The sequence below is a fragment of the Trichomycterus rosablanca genome, chromosome 4 (genome assembly GCF_030014385.1).
Source record: "Trichomycterus rosablanca isolate fTriRos1 chromosome 4, fTriRos1.hap1, whole genome shotgun sequence".
Taxonomy (NCBI): domain Eukaryota; kingdom Metazoa; phylum Chordata; class Actinopteri; order Siluriformes; family Trichomycteridae; genus Trichomycterus; species Trichomycterus rosablanca.
Window position 1 is genome coordinate 32,662,261 of NC_085991.1, and position 19,262 is coordinate 32,681,522.

General features: G+C 37.3%; 2 protein-coding genes across 5 annotated transcripts in view; one reads left to right on the forward strand and one right to left on the reverse strand.

The window, feature by feature from the left end:
- Positions 1-1,545: 1,545 nt before the first annotated feature.
- rcor2 (REST corepressor 2) lies at positions 1,546-11,248 on the forward strand. The gene is made up of 12 exons (XM_062993215.1): positions 1,546-1,666; positions 2,378-2,434; positions 3,182-3,262; positions 4,301-4,353; positions 4,466-4,627; positions 5,413-5,537; positions 5,627-5,693; positions 6,517-6,753; positions 8,018-8,095; positions 8,451-8,508; positions 9,062-9,270; positions 10,012-11,248. The coding sequence occupies exons 1-12, from the start codon at positions 1,546-1,548 to the stop codon at positions 10,360-10,362; spliced, it is 1,599 nt and encodes a 532-aa protein (XP_062849285.1). The 3' UTR covers positions 10,363-11,248.
- Positions 11,249-14,279: 3,031 nt separating this feature from the next.
- mark2b (MAP/microtubule affinity-regulating kinase 2b) overlaps positions 14,280-19,262 on the reverse strand; it is a 72,217-nt gene continuing 67,234 nt past the window's right edge. For all 4 annotated transcript variants that reach the window (XM_062994190.1, XM_062994189.1, XM_062994188.1 and 1 more), the window contains one exon: positions 14,280-17,570. In XM_062994190.1, the coding sequence (XP_062850260.1) occupies positions 17,120-17,570 (451 nt within the window). In that variant the 3' untranslated portion in view covers positions 14,280-17,119. The remainder of the gene's footprint in view (positions 17,571-19,262) is intronic.

Genomic DNA, 19,262 nt, shown 5'->3' on the forward strand with positions numbered 1-19,262 from the left:
ATGTGTACTGAATGTGTTTACTTGGTGTTAATGAAGTACATCAGAGTTTGAGTCCTACTCTGACTTTAAAAGAACAGCCTCCTGTAAACAAAAGGCCTGATAGACATCAACATCATCAGCAGCAAAGACTTAAGCATCTTTTATCTGCTTTTCATTCCAGGTGCCCTGAAATTATACATCATATCACATCAAACTGTTATTACAATCTTAGAGTTGATTCAGTTGTTGCTCAAACCTAATACTCTAAAAAAAGAAACCCAGTTTTGTTATCAAAGGGAGCCACAAGCCATCATGTGTGTAGTTTATAGTCTGTATAGTCTTTCATTTTTAGACACAAGTTACTATATTATGATACGTACTGATGCCATAATTTGACATTACCCTGTAATGGAGAATTTTGAATATATCTTCCAACCCTAATATCAGTGGATTTATCCTAATTCTGGCTTCTTATAATTTGCAATATGCCATTTCATTCATTGAAATATTTTTTTCATGAATGATTTGTGTTGTGTTATGGGGTAAATAAACTGGTGGGTGGTCTCATGCTGCATTTACATTCTCCTTCTATAAGTGTACCAAATTGTCAGTTGTTGGAAGTATTATAAGGTGTGAAAAGGATGTTAAAAAGTGCAGTCTGTAATGTCCAAGGAGAAGACACACCTGTGACTTTCAGTACTGTAAAGTTCTTTTGAAACTCAAAAAATCAGCTTCAAAAACTGCAATCAGAAATTGTAGATGGAAAGATAAAAAAGAAATGGTTTACCTCTTGTATCACTTTAAGAGTTTGTTACAATATCAAAATGTTGTAATAGTGTAGTGGATGTTGTCAATACTTCCGCTTCATATTTACCAAGTAACTTATTGCTAAGATTTTCTTTGTTGTTCCTTTAATTTTTTGTCTTAATTCTTGTGTCGGTACGGCGTTAAAAACTAATCAATCAATCAGTCTTAATTCTTGTCTTATAAATCTTATAATTCTTGTTAAGTTTAATGTACTGTCTGTGAGGAGTTGCACATGTTTTTCTTGTGTCTGGTTGGGTATCCTCAGGGCAGTCATGTTTCCTCTCATCTTTCAATATTATGCATAAGGTGAGTGGCTGTTCTAAATTGCCCCTAGGTGTTGGTAAAAGTGTAAATGCAATTAGTGTGTGTTTCTGTTCCAATGTTTCTGGGTGGCGCTGGACCCAATGGATAAAGTGATTAGTGAAAATAAACTTAAAATAGTGAAAAATGATTGATAAACTTGGGCCATGTTTTTTTTTTTTTGCCATTTTTTAAATAAACCAAACAAATGGGAAGGAATAATATAAAATGTTTAATACATATACAATTATTTGGGTAAAATGAATAGCTTTGAGAGGAAAATATAATACTGTATATTACAGTAAGCAGGGCTATGAAGAACACTAGTGTAGTAGTGTAGTTTTTTAAATATTTACATAAATCTCATCAAGTAAGCAGTATTTCTGCTAGTTTATTATGAGTTAACTAAAAGCCATGTCATTAAATATTGTGTTCTATTTGTATTTATTTCTGGCAGCCATGCCATCAGTAATGGAGCGCTCAGGTTCTGGGGTTCTGTCCCGCAGCAGAGCCAAAACAGCTACCAATGGCAACAGTCAACACTCAGATGAGGAGAGCAGTGAAGAAGAACACTCACATGGTTCGTATACAGCCCCAACTCGCATTCTAAAAGAGCGTAATTAGATGTCATCTATATATTGATATTAGGGGCTGTATTATATATTTGAGTGTAGGGATATTGTACAATACAGTGCTGTGAATAAGGATAAGTGCTGTTTTTTTGTTGCTTTATTAATGTTTAAAAGATTGAATAACAGTACAAACTGAAGATTAAAACACCATTTGTATCATACTGTAGTTAGGACTATTGTCTTTAAGATAATAACTATTAACTTGGCAAATGCTATTCTGAAAAAGCAATTGTTTCAAATGAGATTTTAGCTACATTTTGTAAGGTTACCAAATAGAACTTTATTTTTGCAAATGTGGTTGCATCTGTAACATGATCCCTGAGTTCTAAGTATCTGTTGATAGTCTTATTCAGACATCAATTTCCTCATAGTAGCTGAGTTAAGTCCCACCCAGTGCAGAATCCTGTGCTGTGGTCAAAAATGTTAAAATACTGTACATTAAATCCAGTTCAGTATTATCTTAGATCAGTGTGTTTGAAATTAGGATATTATAAGAATTCATTGCTCAACTGCTTGGTATGATGTTGTAATTGTATGCTGTATGGCTATTGTTTCCTAGTCTTCTCTCCTGCTCTGTTCTTCCTCTGCCCCTTTAATGACTTGCAAATCCTTTATTACAGTATTAACTTGCATCCTTTCTCTCCTTGTCTCTTTTACAGATAGTATGATTCGTGTAGGTGCAGACTACCAGGCACAAATCCCAGATTACAAGCCAGGTAAGAGTGTGTGGTGGTGTGTTCTTTTTTTAACCACTGAGATGGATCTAATGTGCTCTCTATATGAGAGCTAAACGATGAAGCAGCTATATGGGTGCATTATAAAGGAAAATCAGGTTAGATATTAATAATATACTTTATTAGATAAATATATATTTTTTATTATTATTGTATTTCTTGTTTCCGGCATTAAAATGGAAAAAAAAACCTGTTACAAGAGAAGTTGATATGCATATTGACGACTAAAACGGTATAATTCTTTCTTCTTGAAATTTTCCCATTCACTCAGCACACAATGACTGGAATATTTTACTTATCCTGTATATTTAGTGCAAACTGTTGCAACTGTTCAGGCAGTAGTGTTTGTGACTTGTGTATTTTCTTCTACACACTTTTGCAATAAGCTGATTGATGCAAGCACTGTGTAATGTTTTTTTTCCCTGCATCATCAGCATTGTAGTATAGAATCTGTATTATATTTACTGGCACAGAGAACGCACAGTTCACAGTCTTCCATAGAATTCAGCCAAGATTTTATTATCGTGATTTGTTATCATTATTCATTAATGATTTTAGAACCCATTTCAATCACACAGTTCAAATCTGATGCAACTAGTTTAGATTTTGTCATTGGCTATTGAGTACTAATGTGACTGTTACATTGTATGATACAGAGGCTGTATTATTTTGTTTTAGTTGTGTGGCGTGTAAGTAAACCGGTCATTGACACATACTTTGCATTGACAGAGCTTGAACCAGACTACATAGAGAAAGACCAGAGAAGTATGCTTGTATGGTCACCAAACAGCCTGGTGTCTGCTGCCATGTGTAAGTATTTTTTGTAATAAATTTTTTTTAAACCTTTACATTTTAGGATAATAATTACATCATGTGCCTGTAGTAATTTACAGAATTTTAATTTCAAAATTTGATTTGAACGATTGACCTTACATGTAATTGGTGCATTAAAGTATTAAAATAAACAATGGGACATGAATCAGTGTAAAATCGAACTAATTGTTTTTTTAATTAATATTTTGAAAATAAAATGAATGAAAATGAAAATTAATACTTTGGAATACCTGGCAACCTGTATAGTTTGTTTAGTCTCTCAGACATTAGCCAATCATGTCCATACAGGTACCCAGCTGGCCGATATCATCACCTGAGATTTAAACGCTTGATCCCAAGATCTCAGCAGTTGTGGGCTAGCCTATTTTACCCCTGAGACATCCAAGTGCCACCTACGTTATATACAGAATTTATTTTTAAATAATGTATTTAACATGTTGAATGTTGAATTTAGAGTGTCTCATCTCGATTTTAAAGTTTATTTATGGTTAGTTAATCACTGGGTAATACACTATTTAGTACATAGTGGTATACTGATACTATGTATACCATTAATACATGTATTTTACTTCTGCACAGAAGTTTGTAAGAATGTTACAATGCAGCTAGGTCAGTGGTGTTCCCTTACACATTTTTGATGTGTATGTAAATGGGCTTAATAAAAAGAGTGAGACTGTGGTTGTGAATAGTGGGGATTATTCCACTACATTTGACACCAAGTGCAGTTACAGTTTAACTACATATCACTGATAAATGCAACATTGTTACATACTTACTATATGTGCATTCTGCATTCCAAATGGCATTCTAATGCGTTAAATAGCAGTGGAGTCATGTTTGCTTCCCAATGTTTGCGCACCTCAGCTAAAAGACTATTCATGTGTATTAGTTTCCATTATTCATGGTTAACTACTTTGGGGGTACTTGAACAAGTAATAGATATTGTAGCATTTTGGGCATTACCGAGCTGTTTCTTTTATAGCAGGTATTTGACTTTTTTTGTTTTTCTTACAGTGGATGAATACATCCTGATGGCAAAGGAGAAGCATGGCTACAATATGGAACAGGTATTTCATTTGCCATCAGAAGCTTATCCGGAAGATGAAAGCACACATGCAGTATGAATCGGTGTATATTTTGTAGCCCTGATCTAAGTTTATTTCGTATATCTTTTTTTAGTCTTTAGGCATGCTGCTCTGGCACAAACATGATGTTGAGAAGTCTCTGGCTGACCTGGCTAACTTCACACCATTTCCTGATGAGTGGACAGTAGAAGATAAGGTGCTTTTTGAGCAGGCCTTCAGTTTTCACGGCAAGAGCTTCCACCGCATCCAACAGATGGTGAGTGAAAGTGTTGTGCAAGGGTGGAAGTAAAGAGGAAGAAGAGTGGGAAGAGGAAGGAGAGGTGGAAGAAATAATGGTTTATATAACAGTCATCTGCAGTCCTCCCATCTGCTGCTCTAGAAAAGCGTCAGCTTTACAGCCTTCCAAAGAATGATTTAATAATGATTTAAACGTGGAGTCACACAATATAGTCATAAAATACTAATATTTAAGTTTGACAATCCACTGTTGGGAACATTTATTCCACATATCACTGCCATCATTACATTACTAACTCTGTTGCATACTCTGCCACAGATTCAGATCAGATTTGTAAATGTAGTGGTTCGTAATGTACACAATTAATCTTTTAAAAGATTTCTTATTACACATTTACATTTGCAGCATTTAGCAGGTGCTTTCATACAGAGGGACTTACCATTATGACTGAATACAGTTTGTTACCAGAATTCCAGTCTTCTAATTAAGACCAAAAATCAGGTTCACTGATTCATTTTGCTGTACTAGCTTGTATATTGATTGTTTCTGTGGCACACTAAGGAAGTGTGATTCTGATAATCTGATGTAGTCTGTATTTAAAATGCACTTTGCAGTCCAAATATGTGCAGTCAGTTTAATTGGAGATACAAAATTGTCCTTGACTTGTTTGACATTAAAGACTTGAACTGATAAATTTTGTGTAACCAGTAACTACCTTTCCTGTCATCATTTTAACCAAAGTGTGTAAAAATATGACATTAAATCCTAAGAAATAAATAAATAAAAAGCACTTATGTTCTCAGTTACCAGATAAGCTGATATCCAGTCTGGTAAAATACTACTATTCCTGGAAGAAGACAAGGACTCGCACCAGTGTCATGGACCGGCAAGCTCGCAAACTCGTGAACAAAAGAGAAAAGGGTGACAGGTGAGTGGAAATCAAGGCCAACAAAGAGAGGAGGGGGGTTCAGTAAGTCTTCTAGAGCATTACATAAAATTGTGATTCCTTCCTTTCAGTAATGATGAGATGGAGGAGGGAGAACCAGGCAGTGACGGTGACTTTGAGATTAACGCAAAAAAAGAGGTGAAATATTAACTTGAAATCTGTAAAATATAACAGATTAAAAGCAAAGCTCAACCTTTCTGAAAAAATGGCCTAATTTAATATTGGGTAGTAACAATCCTGCAGTTGAATTGTCAGATGATAATGTAGCTAAGTAGCATAATTCAGGGGGATGCTTAATTTCTTGAGGACAAATTATAAATCTGTTTTAGCTCTGCTTCAGATTGGACAAATTGATTGACAAAAAATAATTTTACACATGTATTTACTTACCATTATTGAAGTGAAGAACTAGGCCTAGTTTATTTTTGCCACTATAAATCTACTTTGCATACTTAGTGAAATACATTTACTAAATTTACATTTTCAGCATTTAGCTGACGCCTTTATCCAAAGTGACTTACATTACAGTTACAGTATATAGTCTGAGCAATTGAGGGTTAAGGGCCTTGCTCAAGGGCCCAACAGCAGCAACCTGGCAGTGGTGGGGCTTGAACCAGCGACCCTCTGATCACTGGTCCAGTACCTTAACCACTAGGCTACAGCTAAATAAAACTAAATGTTTTTATAGAAACACTTTGCAGTTCCAGTGCATAACTGTTTAAATTCTGTCTGTTGCCGTAATGTAACCGGTTGGTAACAGATGTTTTTATTTTACTTACCGAATCGTTTATTTACTCAAAGTCTCAGTGAAAAACACAGAAACTTGAAGCTATTAGACAAACTGTCATCAAAAATCAAAGCATACATTGTCTGCTGGAAATGTAAAAACTGTTGGCAGTGACTAGTGTTCATGCATGCTCTTGTTTCAATTTCAATATAGTAAAAATGTACTTTCATTTAGAATAAGCAGAGCTCTGGTGCTGGAGGAGGGATTGACAGGAGCTCTGGGAGGCCTGGTCCAATACGCAAGGAGAACCAGGGGGCTCAGTACAGACACCATCCTCTAAGGTCACGTCGCAGACCTCCCAAGGGCATGCATCTGGATCAGGAAGACATTACTGCCCTGTCAGCTTCTGTCGAGTCAGGAACCATCTCCAACCGCCAACTCGACACTCAGCTAGTGTCTCTCAAGCGACAGGTAATATCTTCACTAGAATACTGGAATGCAGTGTTCCTTAACCCTGGTTCTAAAGTACTGCTGCTTTGCATTTTTATAATTTCTTGGCTCCAACACACCTAATGTATTCCATTTCTGGTTTGTTAAGGGACCGTATCAGTGGACAGTTGTTACGGGACAGTGGTAGCCTAGTGGGTAGGGCTTTGGGCTGTCAATTCAATGGTTGAGAGTTTAAATCACAGCTCTGCCATACAGCCACTGTTGGGCCCTTGAGCAAGGCCCTTAACCCTCTCTGCTCCAGGGGCGCCGTGCAATGGGTGACCCTGCGCGCCGACCTCAGCTTCCAAATAAGCTGGGATATGCGAAGAAAGAATTTCATTGTACTGTACACCTGTATGTAACGGCATTCTTAAATCAATATCTTGAATCTTAAATCAGAGATATTTAATAACTTACACATTGTCCAAAGGTATGTGGAAACCCTTCATAATTATTTAAGGTGTTTCAGCCAGACCCATTGCATCAGATGTATAGAAGTAATTATATAAAATAAGTTATCGACATCAAACTTGGCAAGTTTGTGGAAAATCCTTTTCTGTTTCAGCAGACATCAGGTCTTTAAAAACATTGGCCGGACCTCAAAAGTGGAATGTTGATTGCAAACCAGGCCTTCTCTTCGAAGCTCAGTGTCTGAGCTTACTTCATCAAAAGAGCATGGTTGATGTTGTAGTCCCACAGACATACAAGGCCATTTCAGAAGAGTGGAGGCTATGGGAAAGGAGGCCACCTTGATATTAATGCCCATGGTTTTGGAATGAGTTGTCCAAAAAGCATATAGAGTACCATGCTCTCCTGATAGCTGGTTTTATTAATCCAAACATTCAAAGCTACATTTTATCTGCACTATTAAATGGATATAATGCTTTTAGTGATTCCTGTGTATTTTGTATTTAGTAGCAAAGAAGGAGGGGTGTGTAGGCACTCTTGAGTCTAGTGTAGGGTTATTGGACAAGTGCACATCCTAGTAATAAAATATATATTCAGCTGTTCAGCCACCCCACCCTTATACATAGTCAGTCATGTCTGTGTATACACCCAACCGACCAATAGTATTTGTAGGCTAGTGTATTTTACTGCTGCTACTAGTGTATTCATGTCATGATGGCTTTAACTGAAGCAAAATTTGTAGTTGGATTAATAATTCTTTAATACAGTTTCTTCTAAAAAACTAATGTATGACAGGTCATATTTATGTTTACTTATGTGTAAATAAATTATTTTACAGGTTCAAAGTATTAAGCAAGCGAACAGTGTTCTCAAGCGCAGTTTGGCAGAAGGCATTGATGTCATAAGACCAGCTGAGGTATGTTCACAGTTATTTTATATACTTTTGTATTAGGTTTTTTACTTTAAGTGTGTACAAAGCCAATCAAGTCTGGTCATTTTTTATGCACATTGTAAAAATGTGTGAAGAGGAACAGGATAAGACCAGTATTGCACATGAGAACAATTCATTCTTTGTAACTTTTATTTTCAAGCATGCTTAAACGTTATAATGATAATTTAAAAGAGACAAAAATGGCATATCGAATTCATAGGATTTATGTTGTTTAATGTGTGCTTGAATTTAGACTGAAAGTCAAAAGCATGTTTTGTGGGTGTGTCCTAGCATTCAAACCTCAATAACTGACCTTTACACTTATGATGTTCTTGTTTAGCTGAACCCTAAGATTAACGCACGCTGGACTACAGAGGAGCAGCTTCTGGCTGTACAAGGTAAATCTAATTTTCATTTCCTTGCCTGCTTCTTAACTGTAGTAGATTTCCGCAGTGTGTTAGGAACGTATACTAGTAGGTTACATTTGCAACCTGCAACTTGTTGTTTGCATGTCCAGAGTTGTGAAGTCTCAAAAGCTCAAAGCCATTATAGCGCAGTTTTATTACATAGGGACCATTAATGGCACAGTCCTCTTTAATAATAATCTGAATGATTTTGCAACCTAAATGCATTGTTAGTTACCTTTAGCATTTTCATTTAATTGGTTGGATGATAAAAATATGACACAGGATTTTCATCAGAGGGGTTAGTTTTTACATAAAAATTACAAAAAAATTTACTGGTAAATTTAATAGATATATCTTTAATATCTTTTTTGGTTTCATCAATTTAAGTTATTTATTTACATTACATTACGTTGAGTTCCATTATATTAGAATGACATGGCATACAAGGTTAACTAGTTCTTCACTAAATCAGATTAAAGAAGACTAACCATAAAGCTAAATGTATTTTATTATGGAGCTAAATATTTTATTTTGTATTGTTTAGCTATCAGGCGCTATGGAAAAGACTTTGCAGCCATAGCTGACGTGATTGGCAACAAGACGGCAAGTCAAGTGAGCTCGTTCTTCGTTAGTTACCGACGCCGCTTCAACCTGGAGGAAGTGTTGCGAGAGTGGCAGGCAGAACAAGAAGTGCTGCGAGGGAGCACAGAGGTTATGAAAGACCTGAATGGAAGTGCAGTTGAAGAAGATGAGGTAAAAAGGGCATGGTGAAAAAGATTGTACATTTTTCATGGTTTTACCATCTTAATTGGTTTTTTATTGTTTCTATATTTACAAGATACAACTAGGGATGCTAATTGTGGTCATTTATTTTAATGAATAACTGACCATTAGTCAATGATTTACTGATAACCATCAAGCTTATAGAGAATAGAGATACAGTGGGTATAGATGAGCTCCTGCTGACATCAGTGTAGCTATTATGAGAAAATAAGCAGATTTATACCTTTATACTGGTGCTCTTTATCTGATTGAGTATGGAAACAGTAAACTGTTGGATATAAATTGAAATTACATTGTAGACACTGGTAACATGAAACATTTCTAGCATTAATAAACAATACCATGATTGTCAGTAATAGGTAACTGGTTAATCATAAGCCCCATACCCAGTGTTATTACTTGTCGTGGTATTACTTGATTCAGAATGTGCACACATACTGTTTAGTAAATAATGTGTGGTTTGGGATGCAGCCTATTTTAAGTTTAAATCTCTGATGTTAGCATTATTTTAATACATTATCAGTGAGGTGCATCTATTACCCAAAATGATGATGTGCATAGCTTCTAATAAAATATGACAAACATCGATTTGTATTTATTTATATAGCAATTAAATGACACTTAGCAATTAAAAGTTTACATTTTCTGATCATAATGGGACTAGTTGAGCGATGTGTTTTGATCTCTGTTTTTCTCCTTTGTTTTGTGTAGGCAAAAATGGACAGTGCCTCACCTACAGACTCTGGCAGCCCCAATCCCTCATCTGAAGCAACCAGCATATCCAATTCCAGCCAGTCTTCTCCTCCACTTACCCAGCCCCCGCCCTTGCTGCGCCCAACTCCCCCGAGTGCTCCCCCCAGCCTGTTGCGTCAACCTCCTCCTCTACAAACGCGCCCTCTTCAGACCCGAACACCCCACAACCATCCGCCACCTCCACTCATCCGCCCCGCAGTGGCCTCGTCTCACAATCAAAGTGGCATGAGGAACTCCTCTACACCTGCTGGTTCACAGATTCCTCCCTCACTGGTGGGGCTTAAAGTAGAGCCAACACACTCGCACTGAATCAGTCATGCTGGTTTCGGACCAAGTTTTAATTTTAGGTTGTAGATTTAAGAGAGAGTTAGGGGATTTAAAAAAAGGTTTAAAATCAGTGTGACACCAGTGTATAGGTGGTAAAGGATTCAACATACACACACTAGTGTAGTTTGCCAGATGGAGACAGTTACAGTGTTAGATAAAATGAGTAAGCACAGCATCCTCATCAGACACATACACAAACACAGCCATTCTCAATAACCTAGTACAGCCGAAACCTCAGTCTACTTGCCAAAAACTGACCAGAAGCCACACTTCCACAACAGGCTTCAGCTTTAATGATATACCTCAAACAAGCCACAGAACCCACCATTGTGTTTGCATTATCAATCACGGAAATGTCCTTTAACAAAGCATCATTAGTATCTGAACCAAAACGTCTAATACACTGGATCATAATGAAATGCCTTGATGACTGAATTGCAGTTTTCTCCATCTTCATGGCAACCGCAGGACGTATCAAACTGTGTAATGATGAAGCCTAAATGTTCCTCAGGAGTCAGGAAACTGGGAACCGGTGTTAATTTGTACACTTTCATTAAAGAGCCATGGACTACTAGAGTTGAACTTAGTGAAGTTTTTGTATTACTCATTACTGGAAGTATTTGGTAGGTAGCAAAATTAGACAATGTAGATGTAGTTATTATTCAAGCACTAACTGACCTTAAATACTTGACTCTTCTTGCATAAACTGAAATCCTTTTATCCTTAAACTGACTGGACTGCCCTGCTCTTGAAGGCAAAATGTCAAGTTGCAACACTAAATGTAATAGTTTGTGTCTTTTTTTTTTTTTTTTTAACCAAAACTTTGTATATGAGATATTTACAGGTAATCCTGGATTGGGTTGTGATTTTTGTTTTTGAATCTTTTTTTAAGAATAAAGTCTAATGACCAAAGTTGCTTGAAAGTGTTTGTCTCCACTAATAGTAAATCCCCAACAGGGGGCAGCATTTGGCAGGTAAGGTATCTCTGGCACAAAAGATGTAAGGTCCAGTAGGAGGCCAACAAGCATGTTCTATGGATTTTGCATTAACGTTTGTTAGTCACATGTATGTCATGGTAGTTTTGAAATGATTTAATGATTTTTGCAAATGTACTTTTTCTGTGACATGGCTGGAACACTGTTTAAAAGAAAACCCCATTTGTTTCTGAAAACATGCTTTCAAAATGTCCAGCTACTTCATTATTTAAGCAACATCAGGCTCGAGGCTGTTCAGTCAGAAACAACACGCTGTGATGCTGTAAGTCAAAGGCACAAGGCCCCAGCACGACCTCGAGCGTGAGATTGCTTTTGTATAAGGGTTCTACAAGCGCCTTTATTAACAGTCGTAAGCGACAAGATTAGGAGTCCATTCTTTCTATAATCATTTCTTTTACTCAGTGAACACAAACATATTCATACACATTGTGTAGCTTGTACTTTGGTTAGGTTTACATCTCACCATAGACCGGTTACTTTGTACCATGTACGTTTATTTGAACCAAGGCCGCAATCACAATATACTGTATATTAGGAGGAACCTAGTACACATATTCCACTCACTAGTTTTGCATAACATCAGGATCAATAAGTGTTCCTATCAGTAATTAGGTTCTTTCTGTGTGTTGTTTGCATGTTCTCCCTGTGCCTGTGTGGGTTTCCTCCAGGAGTGAGGTGAATTAGAGATACAAAATTAAAAACTTGAACTGATGAACCTTGTGAATCTTGAATCAGTAACTACCTGTTCGGTCATGAATGTAACCAAAGTGTAAAACGATGTTAAAATCCTAATCAAATGAAATATTAATGGCAAGAATGTTTTTGAATGTCAGGAAACCCTAATCCCCCCACCCCAGGTAGATCCCACAATGTTAATTTTATGTCTATGGCCTTGACTTGTACATTTCCATTTATGGTGCAACCAGAAAAATAAAGTCTATAAATCTGTTACAGCACGTGCTGCCATGTTATTACTATGTTAGTCATTACAGTGACAAAATGGTTCACCCAAATAATATCTGGTTTGTGGGGTTGCCTTTTTATTAATGGATGAGGGTAATAAAGTGTATAGAGCAACAGATAGGCTGCAGTCAGTAACTGTATACACAATGCATCTATGCAGTCAGCATGGCTCATAGTATGATTAATGGCTGACCATAAACGATGATAGGTAAACCTAATAAGGTTTTTTCTCTATAAATGTATGTAAACTTTCCACCTAGTCTGTACATTTTATAAACAGCATTACCAGATATCTAGGATGGCAGAATTTAACATTGGTGCTACATAGTTTGCACTGCCTGGTTTAATCCACAACACAGTGGCTCAGTGGGTAGCACTATCGCCTCACAGCAAGAAGGTCCTGGGTTTGATTCCTAGGTGGAACGGTGTGGGTCCTTTCTGTGTGGAGTTTGCATGCTTTCCTCTGGGAGCTACGGTTTCCTCTCACAGTCCAAAGACATGCAAGAGAGGTGAACAGGAGATACAAAATTGTCCATGGCTTTTTGACATTAAACTTGAACTGATGAATCTTGTGTAACCAGTAACTACCTGTTCTGTCATGAATGCATTTAAAGTGACATAGAAATTCTAATAAAATAATGAATAATAATCCCAGACTCTGGTTACTATGTATAGAGTTTGCAGTGTTCCTCTCATGACTGTGTGGGTTTCTTTTCACCTTCCAAAAACATCTCAGTACTTCTGCATAATTTACCACTTTATATGTGATTATGACTCACTGTGAAATACCGTGCAATCTACTGGGCAGGCGTCAGTCTGACTGCCTGGAATGACGAGGTACAACTGACTAGCCAAATCCTATCCTCTGCTCCAATGCAACCTTTTCAGTGTTTCATTTTTTTATTTTTAAAAGGGTGATCATCAAATAACACTAGGCTTTTAAATGTGATGCATCATTTACCAATGATTGTTTTTAGAGTACATACAGTCAATGGGAAGCAAGCTGGGTCAAACATACAACAATACATAAAACCTACAGGACCAAATTGTGGGCTACACCGCCTTGCGTCACAGGCTGCAGGTTGAGTAGCCCTGAACTAAATCTGCTGTGGTGACCCCTAAATATTGGAAAAAATAGAACTTCATACTAAAAGAAAAGTTGGGACAGAGGCATGTTTGCCAGTGTGTTTGGTTTACCTTTTTCTATTAATTATACTTTTTCATCATTGGGAACTAAGGATATTAATCGTTGCAGGTTTGCAAGCAGAACTCTTCCCTGTTCTTGTTACAAGTAACAAGAAGTACACTTGACCCCTTGTGGCTATATTTCTGACTGTGTATTATCTTTGAGTTGAATGAGATAGATTCATAGTGGTTAAATAGTGGTTTCTGGCCTTGCCCAAAACCGACTGAGATTTCCATAGGTCCCCTGAATCTTTTAACAATATTATGTCCAGTAGATGGTGAGATGAAGATGATGTTCATTTGACAGATAATATTCTTCAGAAGTGTGGCACAAAGCATGAGCAATGACCTATCTGCTTGCAAAAACTGAACCTTTGGTGGATCCGAATTTTATACCATCATGATTTCCTCACCTGTTACCAATTCACCTGCTTATTGTGGAACGTTTCAAAACAATGTTACTAAAATAAATGTTCTAAAAATGTTTCACTTTTATTTTACCCGTCCTAACTTCCCCAAATTCTAAATTTGTTTATATTTACAATTAAGTTGGTCAATCTTTTTTTCATACTTTTGTCAGTACTATAAAGGTTGATGAGAATTAACAAATAACAGATTTGACAAAAAGTCTGAGCTTTGGGGTTGTGGTTTGTATACTTTAGCTTATGAGCCGACTCTTATTAGACTTTTACTGGTTAAAATCAATATGCATGCAAAGCTTGAAATTCAGACCCAACTCTAATCATCTGCAACCAGTTTGATTTTTAAATTCATTTATTACTATTATTGATAATCTCACCAAATAAATGTACATTTGGAGTTCTCAATTGCTCCATTCGATCCCTGACAACTTTCAGTTCTGACAGAGAAAAATATAGTAATAACAGCAATGAAAAATAATAAAGGAAAAAAAAATCAACCCTGATGAAAATTATATTAATAGATAAAAATGACATTTGGATCCCCAGCACCTCAGACAATAATTATTCATAGAACTGTAAATAATGACATTTAAAATAAACTTCTGAAACAATATAAAATGCACAGGTGTCCCATAAACCATTCAGAGGAGACTCTATTGCTCCCCCTACTGTTCCAACAGTAATGGAGTGTGTACCCATAACAGCTACAGGACGCATGCAGAACATAAACAGCTCAGTGAAGACAAACACAAATCCATCCAGCAGTTTCAATTTACATCTTAAACTTACATCCACATGCCTACATTTCTCAGCTTTTTGTACTAATGCCTGATCAAGAATCTTTTAAAAACAATCATAAATGAAAATAATAATAATCATAACTTAAAAATATGTTAATGCTTTTAAACTAAGCAGTAGTCAGACCATCTGCTCCTGGTCCTTAGTCCTCTGGGCTGCTACTTATGACAATCACTGCAGAAAGATCAAGACAAAAAGCTCAAGCAACCACTTGGATATAGAGATTTCATTTATTCACCCCCTCACACACCTCACTCTTATTTAAATGCATTTAGGCTGTGTTCAGAATGGCATATGCACCCAAAGCTGGTACTGTAAGTAAACAGCATCCATTGCTAATGGAAAATCTCAGAATCCACACGGGTTCTATTCTTCACAGGTTTTTTTTCCAGGTAGCAACATGCCACGTAGGTCTCATTAAGTTACAAACTGTGTACAGCTGAACCGTAAATGTTCCAAAGCCATTTCTCTACCTTCTTGTTACACGTGTGTAGTATAGACAGCAATATGCTCCTGAAACCACTAGGTGCATGTCCCAGTTGTGCCATGTAGACATGGCTTCCACTCAATTTATATAGAGCATATCATCCAGCATATGCTAAACCTAAAGTTGTAGCTGATTAATCACTTGCATTAAGTGTAGGCCTGGCCTGGATGGCACGAACATCTGAAGCCACACTTGCTCTTTGTGGATGAGATTGATTAGGATTGCCTTAGAGCAGGATTTACTATAGGTCAAACGGTTTACCAAAACCAGTTATGGCTCAGCACAGTAGTAGGCTATATGTAATTTGAAAGAAAATTAAGAAGTGTATTTTTAAGGGGAAAACAATAAATTTAAGTAAACATTTTTGAGGACAAAGGTAAGTCAGCCAATAATCAGTCTATATTTGGTAATCTCTTATTGAAACACTGCTAAATAAAGCCTTAACATTAGATATTTGTCTGTTATTGTTTAATTAGGTTAATACATTTATCAACTACATCTCTGGCTACATCATATTATTCATTTATTATTTATTTATTTATTTATTACTGTATTTTCTTTGGTCATGTCTGCAACCCATTTATAACAGTCCCATTATTTTTATTCATTGCTTACTCTAAGAATGGTAAAATTTGAAATAGCAGAAAGTCATTTTCCAATCTGAATGACAATTCGTCCTGAATATGAACCACTACCACTGTTTCTAATGTTGTTTCTTGTAGACAGGCAATGCTACAATTTATGCAAGAGCAGACACTCAACGTGTCTTTACCCTGGCAATCTGGGACATAGAAATGAAGCTTTCCCATTATTCCCATTCCCATTTTACATACTGAATACTATACAGGACTAACGCAGTATGTGGTCACTACTTGGACAGTACAGCCAGATGCCATTTTGAACACAGCAATAGACAAGAAGGCTGAAGGGAATAGCATCGTAAAACTAATGCTCAGTGATGTTGGAGCTCGTCTTTGCTACCAGACTTGTCATTAGAGCCATGGGGTTTCAGATTTGGAAGTAGAACTCACAGGGTGTTAGTTCCATAATGCCAGAGCTGTACAGATGCAAGAGGTGTAGTCATGTCTTTTCCAGTGATTGTTTTACATACAAGCAGTGAAGATCTGTTGAAGTCAGTTTATATGTGGCATTCACGATAGCAAGGCATGACAGAATTCCCACAAACAAATAAAAAGAGTCCTACATACAACATTAATCCATAACCATTAATAATACACATCAAAACATTTGATTTTTCATTAGAAAGGGGAAAAATGACAACAGAAATACACCCATTCCAGTGCAACAAATCACGACCCAGCAAATGAAGAACTAAATTATCCGAACCGTAACGCACAATCCATTGAACAGTATTCAAGTGTTGGTTCTGACAGGATTAAACCCTGTTAAGAGGATTAAACCCTGTTAAGAGAACTAAAGGAAGAAACATCAAGTGAGATTGTGTTCGTGGGAGAACTTTTGTGCTAATCCACACAGCGAAACAAAGAAAAGCTTCTGCAGTCAGCCTTGAACTGTCCAGTTTACCAATTGGTATGATGGAGGAGTTAGACATCTAAATGAGCTCACAGAACATCATCCAGTCTGAATCTTCTCACCAAGCAAACAGTTACTTTGAAAGTCTGTTTCATGTCACTTCATTCTGGACTGATAAATGAGAGTAAATGCTAGTGATCCTGAAACCAACAACATCTACAGCACTTCCTCTCCTATCTTAAACTCATGATGTCAACCTGGTGCATCTCTGCACAGCTCCTCCTAACGTCTAAACTGCTTCTTATTTCCTCACAGGACTTGTCTCAGTGGTTACCATCGTTTAAATCTAAATTAAGATCTCTATTCTTCACCTTTCTCTAACATTTTTTTCCTGCTCATAGTTTGAGCTCGTTGGCGATTTTTGAGGCGATGTTCTTGAAGGCAATGGAAGTGCCCGAGATCCTCTTGAAGCGCACTCCATTCAGGGACAGTCGGGGTAGCTTGCACACCTCCATTTCCCACTGGACGAAGTCTTCCCGAGCCGGGTTTCCAGCCATACAGAGCAGCATGTAGCACTCACGCACTTCGTACTCACAGCTGTTGGCGTCCAGCACCTTACGGATCTCCTTCATCATCTCACCAGGTTCCATGGATGAGGTGGTCTTCATGCTCCAGGTAAAGCGCAGTGAGCGTGGCTTGGTGTTGTCCTTGCCCGATGGGGGTGGAGTACCATCTCTTGGGGAGGAAGAAGAAAGTGTGTCTTTGTTTTCGTCTCCACCTCCTGAGCCCAGATTTCCACCTCCTGTGCTGGTCTTCTCTGCCTTTTCAGCACTGCTCAGCATAGATCTGGACACAGAGATGGAATAAAACAGAGAAGGGGATACAGAAATATGAAAGTAGAAAACAGCCCAGGATAAAAGGTAGATAGAAGGACATTAATTAGAAAAAGCAGGAGAAAAGTGTGATAAAACAGCAAATAAAGTGGCGGCAATGAGGACATAACAGCCAAGTAAAGCAATGATGTTACATTAGTCCTGTTTGTATGCATGTGCCATTTAAAGCCTGGTTTATGCTGTCTTTTGGGCTGCCTTCAGGTGCTTCAAAACTCTGAGATGGGGCAGATTTTAAAAGTCTCTCTGGAAAATAATGCATTGCCAGTAAAGTAAAAGGGGTCCATTAATGGCTTTTCTAGACTAGCAATTGTAGGGGTGGGAAACAAATCCAGCCTCCACCAAAATGCCACTTGGACTTTTAAGCAGCTGTTGACCATGAACTTTTCAGTCTAGTTTTATTATTCAAAATAAAAGACAAATTGGTTTTGCTCACCCTGTGGTTTACAGCAGGTTTTTTAAACTTTTTCTTTTTTTTTTTGCATTTTCCCAAATTTTCCCCCCAATCTAGTCATATTCAATTACCCTACTGCATTATGCTTCCTCTCTACTGATGTTGACCTCCACTCTCAATGAGGAGAGCCATAACACTCGCCCCCTCAGACACGTGTGCAGTAGCCGACTGAATCTTTTCACCTGTGGGTATGTGGTCATATGAGGATTAGCTTTGTGTACGGAGAGCCACATCCTGATTAATGCATTATCCCTCGACTCAGTGCAGGCGCCATCAATCAGCCAGCAGAGGTCGTAATTGCATCAGTTATGAGGAATCCCCTTTAAAATTCGTTTATTTAATTATTTATATTTCTCTCTGCATCCCACCCAAGGGTCACAACCCAGGGTCTGAATAACCCAGGTTTTCAAAAAGCTGTCCATGGCCAGGAGCTGATTAGCCCTGCTTCAGGTATTGGAGGAATAGCATTTCTATCTCTTCTATCAACTATGCTATGCCAGTCAATATTTGGCATGTAAGAGCTTGTGCATTTGAAAGTAAGCCAGAAGTGCTCTAAAACAAATGGGCTTACCTGCTTAAGACATACTCCTATGCAGAAAGCTTTTCAAAACTCATGCATAAAACACTGCACTATAAATGCACTGCTATTAATCTATTAACAAGTACTATGTAAAACTGCAAACTGTTTGGTTGACCAGTGAGCAGCTCACAGAAGCACGTTTGATGAAGCATAGCCAGGCTTACAATTAGTTGCATTAGTGCATAATATATGCCACGTTTATGTCTGTTTCCTGTGTACAAACTTCAGCTGGCAATATAGTAGTGAGAAAAACTACGTCAAACATCAGCCACATCCTGTAAAGGACCTTATGAATGAATGTAAAAACAATCGATTTACTTTTAGTTGCCAGTTTATTAGATATACCATACTTAATAAATATAATATATTTTACCAGCTACATCCATACCATATAGCTTAGTACAACTTTAATACACTTAGTACCATACAGGTGTATTGGCATGCATACATTTATGGCATTTTCTAATTGCTTTAATTCAAAGTGACTTTTTACATGTGACTGAATGCAAGGAACGCAATTAAGGGTTAAGGGCCTGGTTTACAGCAACTTGGTGGCTGGGTTTAAACCAGTGACCTTCTAATCACTAGTCCAGAACCTTAACCACTGAGCTGTA

Bases quoted from the DNA above. Each gene is read 5' to 3' on its own strand.
- rcor2 (XM_062993215.1), top strand. From the start codon at position 1,546: ATGCCATCAGTAATGGAGCGCTCAGGTTCTGGGGTTCTGTCCCGCAGC. The intron at 3,263-4,300 runs GTAAGTATTTTT...TTTTTCTTACAG, and splicing joins CCTGGTGTCTGCTGCCATGT to TGGATGAATACATCCTGATG. The intron at 5,538-5,626 runs GTGAGTGGAAAT...CCTTCCTTTCAG, and splicing joins AAAAGAGAAAAGGGTGACAG to TAATGATGAGATGGAGGAGG.